Source organism: Hypoxylon fragiforme (genome assembly GCF_022984875.1).
Source record: "Hypoxylon fragiforme strain CBS 206.31 chromosome Unknown GGS25scaffold_8, whole genome shotgun sequence".
Lineage (NCBI taxonomy): Eukaryota > Fungi > Ascomycota > Sordariomycetes > Xylariales > Hypoxylaceae > Hypoxylon > Hypoxylon fragiforme.
Window position 1 is genome coordinate 1,401,858 of NW_026054763.1, and position 13,658 is coordinate 1,415,515.

General features: G+C 50.7%; 2 protein-coding genes across 2 annotated transcripts; one reads left to right on the plus strand and one right to left on the minus strand.

Annotated features, from left to right (window-relative positions):
- The first annotated feature begins 1,353 nt into the window (after positions 1-1,353).
- Positions 1,354-4,894, plus strand: GGS25DRAFT_413782 (uncharacterized protein). Its single transcript, XM_049258510.1, has 4 exons — positions 1,354-2,080; positions 2,144-3,235; positions 3,705-4,415; positions 4,476-4,894. Exons 1-4 carry the CDS (start codon positions 1,795-1,797, stop codon positions 4,622-4,624), a joined length of 2,238 nt encoding a protein of 745 aa, XP_049113853.1. The 5' UTR covers positions 1,354-1,794; the 3' UTR covers positions 4,625-4,894.
- Positions 4,895-7,793: 2,899 nt separating this feature from the next.
- GGS25DRAFT_413931 (uncharacterized protein) lies at positions 7,794-11,653 on the minus strand. Its single transcript, XM_049258511.1, has 2 exons — positions 8,658-11,653; positions 7,794-8,599 (listed from the first exon to the last, which is right to left on the minus strand). Exons 1-2 carry the CDS (start codon positions 11,362-11,364, stop codon positions 8,247-8,249), a joined length of 3,060 nt encoding a protein of 1,019 aa, XP_049113854.1. The 5' UTR covers positions 11,365-11,653; the 3' UTR covers positions 7,794-8,246.
- Positions 11,654-13,658: the final 2,005 nt, after the last annotated feature.

Here is a 13,658-nt window from a genome sequence, read left to right on the forward strand (position 1 = left end):
CATTTTTTCACGTTATATGCTAGCGCCGTAGGGTACATTTTCCCCGGCTCAATTCTTCCATCCAACACGCAAGACTAGCTTGGTTTAGTGTGGCGGACTTTATCGTACCTTCGGGCTAGAAACAGGCAAGGAGGAGAAAAAAAAAAGGCAGATTGGACCGAAGTCGTACACGGTACTTGCTCACACTTGTGGAGGGTTCAAGTCTAAGAAAAGTGGTGTTGGCGTCAAGTGGGCCCAACAACAATTCTCCAATAATTGGATGGCTTTGTCACCACACCCACCATTGTTGATTCAGAATTCAGCAGCGAGCGGCAGCAGCACCAAAAGCAGAAGAGGGAGATTGAAGGCGAGGAACGAGTTACGTTTCGTCCAGTCCAGTGACGGAAGACCGACCACCGGCTAAGGAAAGTTTCGTCGTTGAGAATCTCCTAAAGTGTGTATGTTATGTACATTGTATGTAAGTACATGCATACATACATACACACATACATGACGATACGATACATACCTACCTAGGGTAGACTGGGTAGTACATTTACTTGGTACATTTACCTAGTATACCTAGTACATTTACCTGGTACTCGTATGTACTACCACAATAGTCCGAATATTTTCTCTGGAGCAAGGGGCTATCTCAATACCAGAACGAGTTTCGTCGTGGGTACTCTGGGTACTCTGGGTATTCTGGGTACGCTGGGTACGCTGGGTACGCTGGGTACTCTTCTGGCCTTTGCCGTGGAGCTCACCATAGTACACGCAACCTTTCGAGTACCTGATCACGCCCCATACACACCGCCTTGCTCCCTGAGAGCTCGCGAAGGGCGCCCCCCTGCACCTGTTGGCTAGCCCCGGACATAGAATACCTCATCGGGTAGCCTAGCCCTGCTTGGCCGCGCCGCCATTGGCCATTTCATCTAAAAATGCAGCTGTCCCCTGCCCCCTGCCCCCTGTCACGTTTCTTCCATGCGATGTCCCACATCTTGATCCGCCCACACCCTGACGCGAAATCTCCAACTTCCAATTCTTCTTCTTTTCACATTTCATGCTTTGCCGCAGGCATCGCACGTCCTCCCTCTACCAAACTAAGCAGTAATATCGTCCCTGTTAATTATCCCGGAACGAGAGGCTTCTAGGACGTACATGCATATTGATACATAATAAGCCCCATCTATACGTTAGCCCCAGTTATACACCTAGAGGTGCGCCAAAGTATCTTTACCTTGATATTTTCATACCTTTTACCTTGAGATCTCACCTTGCACAGCTCAAATATCGTTGCTCTTGCTTGCCCTCATCATCGTCGCATTCTAAAATCCTCGCTCCGATCTCAAATCTGCCGTCGCTCTTTGTTCTCATTGCTGCTGCCCCTGTCACTCATATACCCTTCTCATAACTCTTTTACGGCGTTGACCAAGGCATTGATATTGTCGCGTCCCAAATAGGCTTGAAGGAGAACCTAGTTGGTGAACTTTGAGAGTTTCGGGTTCCGCTTCCGATTCCTATCCACTCCTCCCTTTTAGGAGCAAGCACCTGGTGGTGTCATTTCCTGGTACTGCAATTCTTTATCTCTTACGGTAGTATGCTTAGGCCCCCCCTGGTCTTATAACCTATACCTCCCCCCGTCGCTTAAGCAAGCCTCACCCGTTAAACCTCGTCACTAGGAGATGTTTAAGTTCCTTGGACCTTGACAGTGTCAAGTAAAATAAAAATAAAAATTACCGACGCGTCCTACTTCGTCTTCTCTTTCATGGTTGTCCTTACTATTTGGCTTTGACATTTCAGAGTTCAGGACTAATGGTTGTCTCCTCTATGCAGCATCATCCCCACCACTCGCAGGGTCCGGCGCCTCCCCAGCACCTCCAACATCCTCGGCCCTCGAGTATCGTTCACCAACAGCATCATCAGGCGCCTCAACAGCCATCGCAACATCCTTCCGCCTACTCATCAACACACTCGATACAGCCAACCTACCAGCAGACCGGACACGCACCTGGCGCTCAGCACGCGCAAGATTTGCCTTACTACGCTCACCAGAGCCCTTACAGCACTCCAGGCACGACAAGCGGATATACATCCGCAGGTGAGTTCCCGTCGCGTCGCGCGCCTTGTCCAGAGCCATTGTGCAAGCTTACACGTAGAACAGACACCTCCGATATGATGGCCGCAGCTCAAATGCCCCGACCATACCCTCCGATGTCGTATCATACGCCTCAATCCAACTCTCCAGCTTCCGTCGCGTCGCCGTCTGGCCATGATCAACACAGAAGTATCTATGGCCAGCCAACTTCGCAGCTCCAGCCTCAATCCATGTACTATGGCGCGCAGCAACCGCAATACTCCTCTCTGCCACCGCAGGCGCCTTCTCCCTACCAGCAGCATGCTCAGCAGCCGCATCAATCTATGGCTTCGCAGCCGAACATGATGATGTCGCACACAGCCCCGCAACACCAGATGACGCAACACGCAAGTCAACACGCTCAGACGGGAATGACTGGGAGTCCTAGGCACACCAAGATGGAGCCACAGATGCCTCCGCAATTGCAAAGACCTACGCCCGGTCCTCTAGGAAACTCACAGCAGAGCCAGAACGGCGGACAACTGTCAACTCCTACCGGATCTTCGACTCCTGGCGGTGTTAACAACAACGCAGCTCCGGGACCAATTCCCGCGACTACTCCGCTAGTTGTAAGGCAAGATAACAATGGTGTGCAATGGATCGCGTTCGAGTATTCCCGCGATCGCGTAAAGATGGAATATACAATTCGATGTGATGTCGAGTCTGTGAACACGGATGAGCTTAGCAGCGACTTCAAGACAGAGAACTGCGTCTATCCAAGAGCCTGCTGCCCCAAAGACCAATATCGCGGAAACCGGCTCCAATACGAGACTGAGTGCAACACGGTTGGATGGGCGCTGGCACAGCTCAACCCCTGCCTTCGTGGAAAGAGAGGTCTAATTCAGAGAGCAGTCGACAGCTGGCGAAACAGCAACCAGGACCCCAGACTGCGAAGTCGACGCGTTCGTCGAATGGCCAAGATGAACAATCGCAAGGCGGTTCAAACACCTCATTCCACACATATGCCTGGTCCCAGTGGTCCGGCAGGGATGACAACCCCTGGACCTATTGGCCCCGGCGCCGCGCCCATGGGGAAACCGGGGATGAGCGGCATGGGCCCGCAGATGCATCATCACCATGCTCACGAAGGAAACGCTCAGGGCGGAGGAGACGAAGTCGGTATGTTTCACCAGATGTGATTCATGCGTTGCTGTTGTTGTTATTTGTGCAATTACGTGATACCTTTTATCATTATACCTCGTGCCTATTTTTGGTTGTTTCGGATCGGATGCGATGCCTTTTCATGTTTATATAACGGCGCAAAGCCGCAGGCGCTTTATGGAGCACTTAAGGGACTGGCACTATTCTGTACATTATCTAGTTGCCATGCACACTCGGTAGTCCTTGCTGGTTCGGGACGGTCTAGTCGTCTGTCTGCTGGCAAAAGTTGCATGGCTTTGCTTTGCATTTCACTGCACAAACTCACCAAAGCGCACATATCACAACCTCACGTTGCTATCTTGTATTGGAACCCTTCTCGTCACAAAATTGCAAATATTCACGTTGCTTTGATTTCTCGTTGCCTTGAATTTTACACGCGAAATAGCCGTCAAACCCTGGTCTAGTCCGCTAATCTGGCTCTGTACAGGGGATGGAGAGTACGTGGATGGATCCCATCATCACCATCACCAAGCACCTACCGGCCCCGGATCTGGATCCTCGGACGACGTTCGTCAAGCTCAGATCTTTACCGGCTACCCCCAGCAATACCCTAGTCATCCCACATCTGGATCATCATCCATGCCACCGATTCACGATGGCCTTGGCGGTTCTCACCAAAGCACCATTGTAGCTCGGCGCAATAGCAGAGATGATGACAAGGTCCCGGAAGGCTTGTTCCCTGATATACCGGATGCTAAGAAGCGAAAGTTCATCCTCGTTGAAGATAACAAACGCACCTCTCGCCTACGGGTGCGCGTCACACTTGAAAATGTAAATCCCAAGGAAATTCCCGACTCGTTTCGTAAAAGCTCGGCCGTATTCCCGCGCAGCTACTTCCCACGCGAGATGCAAAGTCCACCTCCGAGCGCCACAGGCAGCCAATTCTTTGAAGACGATCTAAGCGACGATGGAGTTGAGGTCGAAGGTGGTCGAACTGGACGGGCCCGAAGAAGCAATGTTAGGGAGCGCGTCATGGTCAAAGCGCCTATGTCGGATGGGAATGAAGCGGATGTTGCTATTCCTCGGATCCGAAGAGGCGCGCGTTTAAAGGAAGTACGGATTAACGACCTAGCTTACCGCATGGCATGGCTTCATAGTCGTGTTTTCGCTGGTAAGCCCGTCTTCCTACAACGAGCTCGTAAGTTTACCCAAGCATCTTCAAGCTAAACCACGATGTTCTTTTTAACACGTTTACTAGTTGACTGTTACCGCAACAAGACCTGCACCGCAATTGAGGGCGTTACACAAGACGTTAGAACTACGGTACCTCACTACGAAACGCGAGTGGGCAAGCGAAGATGGGGCGAGCGAATGCGCCGAAGCGAGAAGCGGGATGACGAGTCTTGAATCTAAAGCCATCTTACTTCCTACTGCGCAGAGCAAATGATACCCGACCAGCGACTGACATCACTATCTTATCTACCCATCACATCACATCTCTTCTCTTATCAAGGGTGTATCCCCCCTGGTTCTATATTTCTACACGTGTGCTCTGGTAGGATCTCTTCCTTTCGATATAGGGCGCACAAAACAATCGCTTTCTTCGCACATATGCTGCCTGCGCCTTGCGCATGTATTATATTCGCGCTTCATAGATTCGCCGAAGTTAATGACGATATACGACTGATTTATTCATTTTCAGCACCCCAATCCGACTCGGTTTTCATGGTCATCATTCCTAGATGTTTTTTCCTTGACATCTCATTCTAGCGCCCTGACTTGAACTTTTTTTCACAAAAATTCTCGGCTCGTTGGGGGACAGGGTTGCTTTACATCTTAAAGACCAATGATTTTTCCTCCTGCGTTTTCTTTTCCGCGAGTTTTTACGATGGGTTTTCTTATCTTTACCTGGGTATTCCGGATGATCCTCGTGGTCTGGGATACCAACTAGCTTTGCATTCTTACTTCGACCCCTACCATTCGTAGGGGATCATACCGAATGCTATTTGCATTCTCGTTATTATGGGGCGGGAAAAAAAAGTGAAAAAAGGAGACATGGAAAAGGAAGCGTGGCCTAGGTGGTGATGAGAAGCAGCAATATGATGAATACCTAGAGGATTTTCTCATATTTTCTTCAGGCTAGCAGCAGCGTCCATGTTCTAGGTTCACGAGAGAGCTTGAGGGGAAGGGGGGGGTTTCTGCGAAAGGGGGTGGGGGATTCGAGTGTGTTCATATATTAGCAATGATCTTGCTTTCTTCAATTCAAAAAGTGAGACGGACGACTTCCTACCTACCTACCTAGGGTACCTAGCTTATATTCGGAAGTCGGCATTGATAATAATAATACATACCTGCCTGCCCAGGGTATATATGGACCGAATTTTTGGCTTTTTCTTTTCGATTAAGGGGTTGAGTGCAAGAGTGTTTTGTGAATGATACCTATGTACGCCATATATAGGTATGAATTGGTGATATGTGAAGTTCATATGTAGTTAAGTTTGTATGTCGTCGTCTTAAGGTTATTAGGCCGTTATACGCCAACATGATGCTGCCATGTAAGATTCAGCCAACGGGCTGCGTTTAAAAGAAGCAGTGGTCAAGAGTAAATCTAAAAATATGATGACAACGGCGAGCGGGTAGTTTTTTAGTTTGGTGGATGGTTTTTTTAAACGTTGAATGTATGTAAGATTGCTTGTGGCTTTTTTTTTTCAAGCGCGGCGCGTTGCGTTAGCTGTCGCTGTGGACGTTGGCGACAATAAAAGGGGGGGGGGATTTGGGGGGGGTGACTTCGATCCTATTTTTTTTTCATTGTTGCTCCCCCCTGGTTTTGGGCTTGTTGGTGAGAGCTATGGGCATATACATAGATACCTACCTAACCTACCTAACCTAGGTAGGTTATCTACATAGCACAGGTAAATACAAAGACTCCTAATGCCTAACAGGCGCTGCCGGAATTACGCCCATCCATCCATCCATCCATCCACCTGAGGGTCCATGAACTAACTCAAAGCCCCCAGTATCACGATTCCACAGTTCGATCGCTCCCCCTGGTTCTAGGCACGAAAACGTCCTACAGCACACGTACCTGCATAGCATGTACATACATGCATTCATTCAACGAGCATACATACATACATACATACATAGGTACCTATATATATATATATTTGTCCACATGAGCAATTTGAAGAAAACATAGGTGCGCGTGACGTCTTGTTTGTCTCAGACAACCTAACCTAACCTACCTACCTGCCTACCTACCTACCTACCTAGTACGCATAACCAATCTACTAACCTAACCTACTTCTCTTGTCGCTGCCATTGCTACATCGACACGGGCACATGGAGACAAGTACAGTACAGTACGTACCTACCAAGCACCCGGGGCGTATGTATGTATGTATGTGAGATTGAAGTGCTTAAGTATGTACCTACTTAATTAGGCACCCAGGCACATTGTATGTATGTATATCATGTAGCAGACACGAAAGAGCAGTCCCCGGCTACCTGCGTATATACCTACGCAACTAGGGTACGGGCGGCCCGGTGCGCAGCGGCGGCGGCGGCGGCGAAGACGGGAACGGATATGTGCGTCTCTTTTTGTTGTGCGAGGGGGGGGAAGCCGGGTGCGTGGATGGAGGGAGGGAGGGTCGACGTGACAGGTTATGTGGTACCTACTTATGTATGTATGTATGTGTGGAGAGGTAGGTACCCGGGCATGTAAGTAAGGAAGGATTTACGTACATATATGTAAGTAGGTAAGTAGGTAGGTAGGTAGGTATGTGCATAGTAAACTTGATTGACGAAGGCACCCGAGCATCTTACCTCTGGGCCTCTCAGGGGCAGAATGAGAGAGGATGAAGTAGTACTTTGGTGTGTAGTCATGGAAGCCAGTCACCAAGGAGCATCTGTTCATTCACTCATATAGGTAACATACGACAAAAGTAAATATAAATACCGAGGTAAAATCTACGGGTATATTTGAGAGAGAGAGAGAGAAAAGCGAAGTAATGTGCCTATCCAAACTCTCTGAGCTCCTATTCTTCTTATTATTCTTCTTCATGACGTTGGGGTATCTGAGTTTTTCTTCTCTTTTCTTTTTTGGTAAGACGGCACCTACATGATATGTGATGATGATGATGATGATGATGCACAACAATAAAACTCAAGTGCCGTAGATGTAAGTAACAAACCCGGTAGTAGTAGTAGTAGTAGTAGTAGTATCAGGAGATCAAGATATCAAGAAGTGTGAAAAGGGGACGAGAAGAAATAAGCACACCCAAGATTGATATAATAAGAAAAAAAAGAAGACCAAACTACAATCCAACACCTTCCTTTGCTTTGCCCCATCCCCATCTATCACATCGTATCATATCATATATCATAACATAAAACATTTCCCAAGCCCAAGTTCAAAAAAAAGGAATTGAAAAAAATGTAACCAGCCCCCCGCGGCTCATAAGAGGCCGCTCGACACCGAGCTATGTTTCGTTCCAGACGCGCTCTCATGATAAAAGTGAAAAAAAAAAAAAAAGCTACATGATCATTGTTTCCCGTAGCTCTTCGTCGCCCATGCTCTTGCTTCGTAAGCCATCCAATTCATCCATACATCCATACATAGGTATATACTTTTCCTACACAGGGAAGGTAGGTACACATACAGTACATCGCCGTCGTAAAACTTTCCGATCTAGTAGAATAGGTTGTATACATGCAAGTAGGTAGATACTTTTCTCCTCCGTCCGTCTTCGAATCCTAACTGTTTTATTTGGAACGAGTCGTGTTTTGTTTTCGTTGATGTGATGTGGTGTGATGTGGTGGTAAGTATGTAGGTATGTGCGAGGAGGTAAAGAAGTTGAGGTAGGTAGGTGGGTACCCAGGGTATATGCATAGGTGTATATAGGCAGGTAGACAGGTTATATATGTATATTTGGATATTGAAATCGTATACGTCCCATCCATCTATCCATCTTACAGCGCCAGTTCGCCGAGCAAAAGGAGAAACGTAAGGAAAATGGCAGTGATTCATCTACCGCCTATCATCCGAGTTCACAGTAACAGACTCATAGTCGCGATCGCGATGGACCCGGTGGTGCCGTACATCATGGCGCCCGCCGTGCCCGCCGACATCATACTCGATGGCACGGTGGCCACGCCCATCGTCGTCAGAGTCCGACCCCCGCCGGTGCCGGTGCCGACGCTGCAGCTCCCGGTCCTCGTTGTTGCCAGCCCGGTCGCGCTTGTACTCATAATCATCGTCGTAGTCGCCACCGGTAGTACGTCGGTGTCGTCGTGAGCTGCGCTTGGTGCCGTTGGTGCCGTCCTCATCAGAGGGTTCACGCTCGCCGCGGGCTTCTTTTTCGTATTCTCTGCGTTTGGTTTCTGTTTTAATAAATTAGCAAAGTTCCTGAGTAAACTCTCCTGTGGTAATATAACATACCCCTTATCTGCGCGGTGGCGGTGGCGTAGGCCTGGATCTCGTCCTTGCTCAGGACGCGCAGGACGATGACGAAGTCGTCGCGCACCTCGAACCGCTCCTTTCCGATCTCGAGCGCCGCCGGGTTGATCAGCTTGCGGTTGATCTTGGTCCACCGCGCGCCGGGGGGGACGCCCTTCTTCGACTTGTCGTCCTTGTGCGGCGCCACGCCTTCCCGGATCGGATTTTCTTCTTCAGGAAATTTTACCTTGGGAGGCTTGAGGATGCCCTTGATGGGCTTGTGCTCCGACTTGTCGCGTGGTGGGGAGACTACACGTACTTGCTTCTCTTCTTTGGAGGAAGAGGAGGAGGAAGAGGAGGGGGTGAGGTCGCGCCCACGCGACTCCTCGCGTGAGTCGACGGACTGCCGGTCACTGGCCGTCTCCTTCTCCTTCTCAAAGGTCGGCTCCTTGGCGGCAGCTTTATCTTTGGCCTTCTCTTGATTGTCCTTCGCAGCCAGCTCCGCCTTGACGTTGAGTAAGTCAGCGGTGTCGGTAGGGTCAAAGGATGCAGAGTTGGGTCGCCGTCTTCGTGACGCACCTGCGGCCTCGTCAGAGGCGGGTGCGTCATCTCTGGTCTCTGGGACCGCCAACCCGTTTAGCTTGGCCTCGGCATCCCGTCGGTCGACATCGCGATCACGTTCGCGATCTCGCGACTTCGAACGGTCGCGAGAGCCTACATCCCGACCTCGCTCCTTCTTCTCCTCCGCCTCCCGCTGCTGATCGCGCTCTCTCTCCCTCTCACGCTCATACGCACGCTCACGGACACGCTCTCTCTCGAGCTCGCGGTCCTTGGCAGACGGCGGCACCGAGCCTGCACGCTCACGCTCTCCTCCTCTGCGGGTCTCCCTCCGCCGCTCCGAGACGCCATCGTCCTCAAGGTCCAAAGTCGGAGCAGATTTTCGCTCCGCAGTCGCCGAAAGTGGCTCCCTCTCCCTCTCTCTCAGCTTATGTCGATCCCCAGCACGCGACGCACTCCTCAGGTCTTCCTCCTCATCCGCCGGGCCCCGCCCACGGCGAGGAGATACCTTGCGCTCCTCTTCCGCGGCTGATGCCGACGCCGCTTCTTTAGCCGTAAGTCCCATGGACGCAGCGACGGCACCGAGCCCCGCGGCAAAGCGTCCGCCGAGACTGTTCTTCCGCTTGAGACCCTCTGGCGGCGGCGGCTGCTGCGACTGCTTCGGCTCGCGGGCCGAGTCCACGCGCGTGAGTGTGTGCTCGGTCGGCTGCCGCGAGTAGTCGATCGACTCGTCAGACCGCCGCCTTGGCTCACCGCGCTCAGCAGTGCCAGGGACGTCCCGGCGCACGCTGCGTCGGTCATCATAGTCGCGTCGGTCGACCGAGCGCGCCGGGCGGTCTGATCGGTCCACGGGTAGTTCTAGGGTCTTGTCGGTGCGGATGCCGAAGCCGCGGTTCGTCACGTCGTCGTCGCGGTAACCGTCGTCGCGCTCCGTCCGGGATGGTAATGTTAGAGGCGGTGGCGGTGGCGGTTGCGTGCTGCGGCGGTGCACGCGCTCATCATCGTGCGAGCGGTACAGGTCGTCCGAGTGCGACATGCGCGCGGGCGCATCCTGGTACAGAGACACGGGGCGCGGGCGCGTGGTCCGACGCTCCCGCTCCACGCGCTCGTCTGACTGTGCGTCCCGCGGGGGTGCCTCGATCCTACGGAGGGGATCGACGGGTGGCGCGGCGGGCACGGGTGGCAGCAGGGCGGGCATGGTGACGGTGGGGCGGTCGTACAGCCCGGATGCGGCGGCACGGTTGTAGCGCTCGAGACCGGAGGAGGGGGGTGGCGGCCCGCGACCACGAGCCTGGCCGTCGAAGCGGCCGCCGGGCTCGTTGCTCACGACGTTCACCGTGGGGCGATAGTAAGGGCGGTCGTTGCTGCGGTCGGTGCTCTCCCGTCGGCTGCGACCCCGCTGTTGGCGATCGTGGTCCAGGTCGTATCGCGCCAGGTCGCTGGGCTTGGTGTACTCGTACCCTTCATTTTCGTAGTCGATAACCGCGGCGCCGAGATCGTGGGGTGGCGTCGCAAAGGTAGCGTGAGGTAGCTGATTAGCGTGGGGCAGCGAGTAGCGGTAATAATCGGTCGCGGTGTGCTGCGGGGGTCGGAGCCTGTCGTCGCCGACGCGTTCCCTCAATCGGTAGAATTCATCGTTGCTGAGGGTTGCGCTTTGGGTGTAGCCGTGAGTGTGGCGGTGCTGACCACGGGTCGAGGGTATCGAGGAGGCTGGTTGGGTGTAGTATGTCTCATCGCTAGACCTGTAGGGATCGCGTGACGGACTAGTTGCGCGAGCAGCAGATGACGTGTGAGAAGAGGATCCATGGGGTCGGGTCGCATGATTGGTGGTGACTATAATGGGCTTTACGGCTGCCGAGTCTACCGTTGACGAGCGACGGCGTGCAGTGTTAGATGTTCGCTGAGTCACAGGGGGAGGAGGAGGGGGAGGGTCTTTGGTGACGTTGTAAGTAGTTACAGTGGTCGTAGGAGTTGAAGATGTTTTGTGTTCTTGCACTCTCCGCGGAACAGCAGAATTATAATGACCAGTCTGTACGGTATGAAGATCCCCGCTGTAATGAGGGTTGTACCCGACGCCTACTGGCATCGAGGCTCGCGCGGGGTTGTAGGTGGGCGACCTACGACCCGAGTAGCGATAGCGAGGCTCAGACATATTGCTGGCCTCTTTCTCCTTTTTGGGGGGGTTCACGATAGAAAATGGCGCAGTGCGACCTTAATGTTGGTCGATGACGAACAAAACCAAACCGTGGTAATCTCAGGACAAGGCTGAGGGGGGAGAATAAGAATTTTTGGTTGAGTATGGTATATGGTATGATATGGTACGGTAAGGATGACTAGGTGAAGAAAGGAGGAAAGTGAGAGATTAAAGCGAAATGGCAGGCAACCTAGTATGGATAATAGGTCTGGAGGCCGCAAAGGACGAAGTGGGACAGACGGTGGTTAATAATGTCCGGCTTATTTCTTAATTTTGGTGTGATATAGCCAAGTTTCTGACTGAGAGATCCCCGGTTCTCAGTTTGGGGGCGAAAAGAACTTGGTAGTCTGGTGGTGTCTGATGTCTAAGGTAGGTAGTGTCCGGTGTGTGGTGTCTGGTGGCCCAGTGTGTGTAATATGTATATGTTTCTTGCCTCACAGTGCTCACACGATATCGTCAGGTCATATGAAATAATAATAAGTGGTGTCTCTTTCTGCGACAAGATAAGTAAGCAACCAAGTTTATAAAGTTATGTTATGCTAAATAGGGATTTGATGTTTGGTGCGTGTAATAAATTTTATAATATTGACGATAATTTACGGAGAGTCGAAAGCCGACAGGTTCCCGCCATTAAGGAAAAGAATTTAAAAAAATTAAAAAGAAAAAAGAAAAAAAGAAAAAAAGAAAAAAAGCCCCAAAAAATTGAGTGTCCAGTAATGTTGAGTAGTGGGTGTGTACGTACCAAGAGACGATCAACAATAATCCTGGCACGACAGGCAAAAACGATAAGGGTCCCTGTCGTGGGGTAGAAGCCATGGAAGGTTGTATCGTAGCAAGTGCGTCCCTCGGGTTGGGCTGCAGACAGGGAACCGGCGGTGAAATTGGGCCACTAAAACGAAAGAACCCCTTGAACAGCCACGAACCACTTTGATGATGTTCAGATCCCCCTCCTATCGTTGATGTTGTAGCAAATTCTGTAGCAAATTTATGTATCGTACAGTTTGTAACAGAATTTGAACCAAGAAAAAAAAAAAAAAAAGTGACTGGTCACGAGATATGATGCAAGGAATAATATGGGGGAATCAAACTAGACAGATAGATGTAGATGTAGATATAGTTATATGTAGACGGTAGAAAGAAAAAAGAGGTAAATACCTAAGTTAGGTGTGTTGCCCGTAATAACTGTAGGGTGTGCTGCCTATCCGCTTTTAATCTATCTGCCTGAAGAGGAGAAATGTTTCTACACTCCAAGTCGACTTTGGTGTATAGCCAATAATAGAACGTTCCCTTTTTTGGTCCTGATTATATCCAACCCGTGTTAACTAAGTGGTAACAGCGGGGTTGGTGGTAATGGTAATGATGGTGGGAATAGTGTTGGAATAGTGGTGGTGGTGATGGTGGTACTGGTGTTGATAGTACCAACTACCTAGTACCCCTAGGTAGGTATGTAACTAAGGTTAACTGACTTGAGAATGACTGCTACTACTGCCTGTCTTGCAATGGCGACGAAACTCAGCTTGACTTCGACAGTGACCGAGATATTTCGGACATGTGCCTCTCCCGTTGCCCCTCTACAGGCTACAGGGTAGTCTCGGCAGTAAATGGGGCGATGGAAAAATTAAATCAAAACCGAGAAATGCCCAACCACGATCTCTTGAGGCTCTGTAGTGCCTGTAGTTAAAAAGGTACACTACTTCTTAGTATGTGAGAGCTCGTAACTAGTTTTCTAGCGGGATGGCTTCTTTCATGCACCTAGGTGATCTGTTAGGTAAAAGTTGAGGTAGGTCATGTACGTAGGTGTGTTTTTGCCGTGCACTGCAGCCCTGGAGTATGGAGGGAAGTGGGATGGATGGATGGTTATGGTTAGACGGTTGTAAATGGTTGGATGGGTCGGAGGATACCGTCTTTTTTTTCTTTCTTTTTTTTAGGCTGTCCTGTCCTGTCGCCTAGTTGGATTTATGTTGTAGGATTCCCACTATTGAAACACAGCCTTGGTCAGGTGAACAGTGAATGTTCTGTCTGTGTGATGTTTCCCGTTCCTTCTCTTTCTCTTTCTGTTCTATTTTCCTGTTTGTCTCGCTTAAAGCATAAACAATAACAACAACAAGAAAAAGACAGCCGAGAAACAACAATCAGCAAGTGTCTCGGGCGAGGTATGATTAAAGATGACAGTGACGAAGATAATGGAGGGGTGCTCTTCAACAAATTAGCTGGAAGAAGGGCTGACGATGACGTCCCGTTTCGCAAAATTG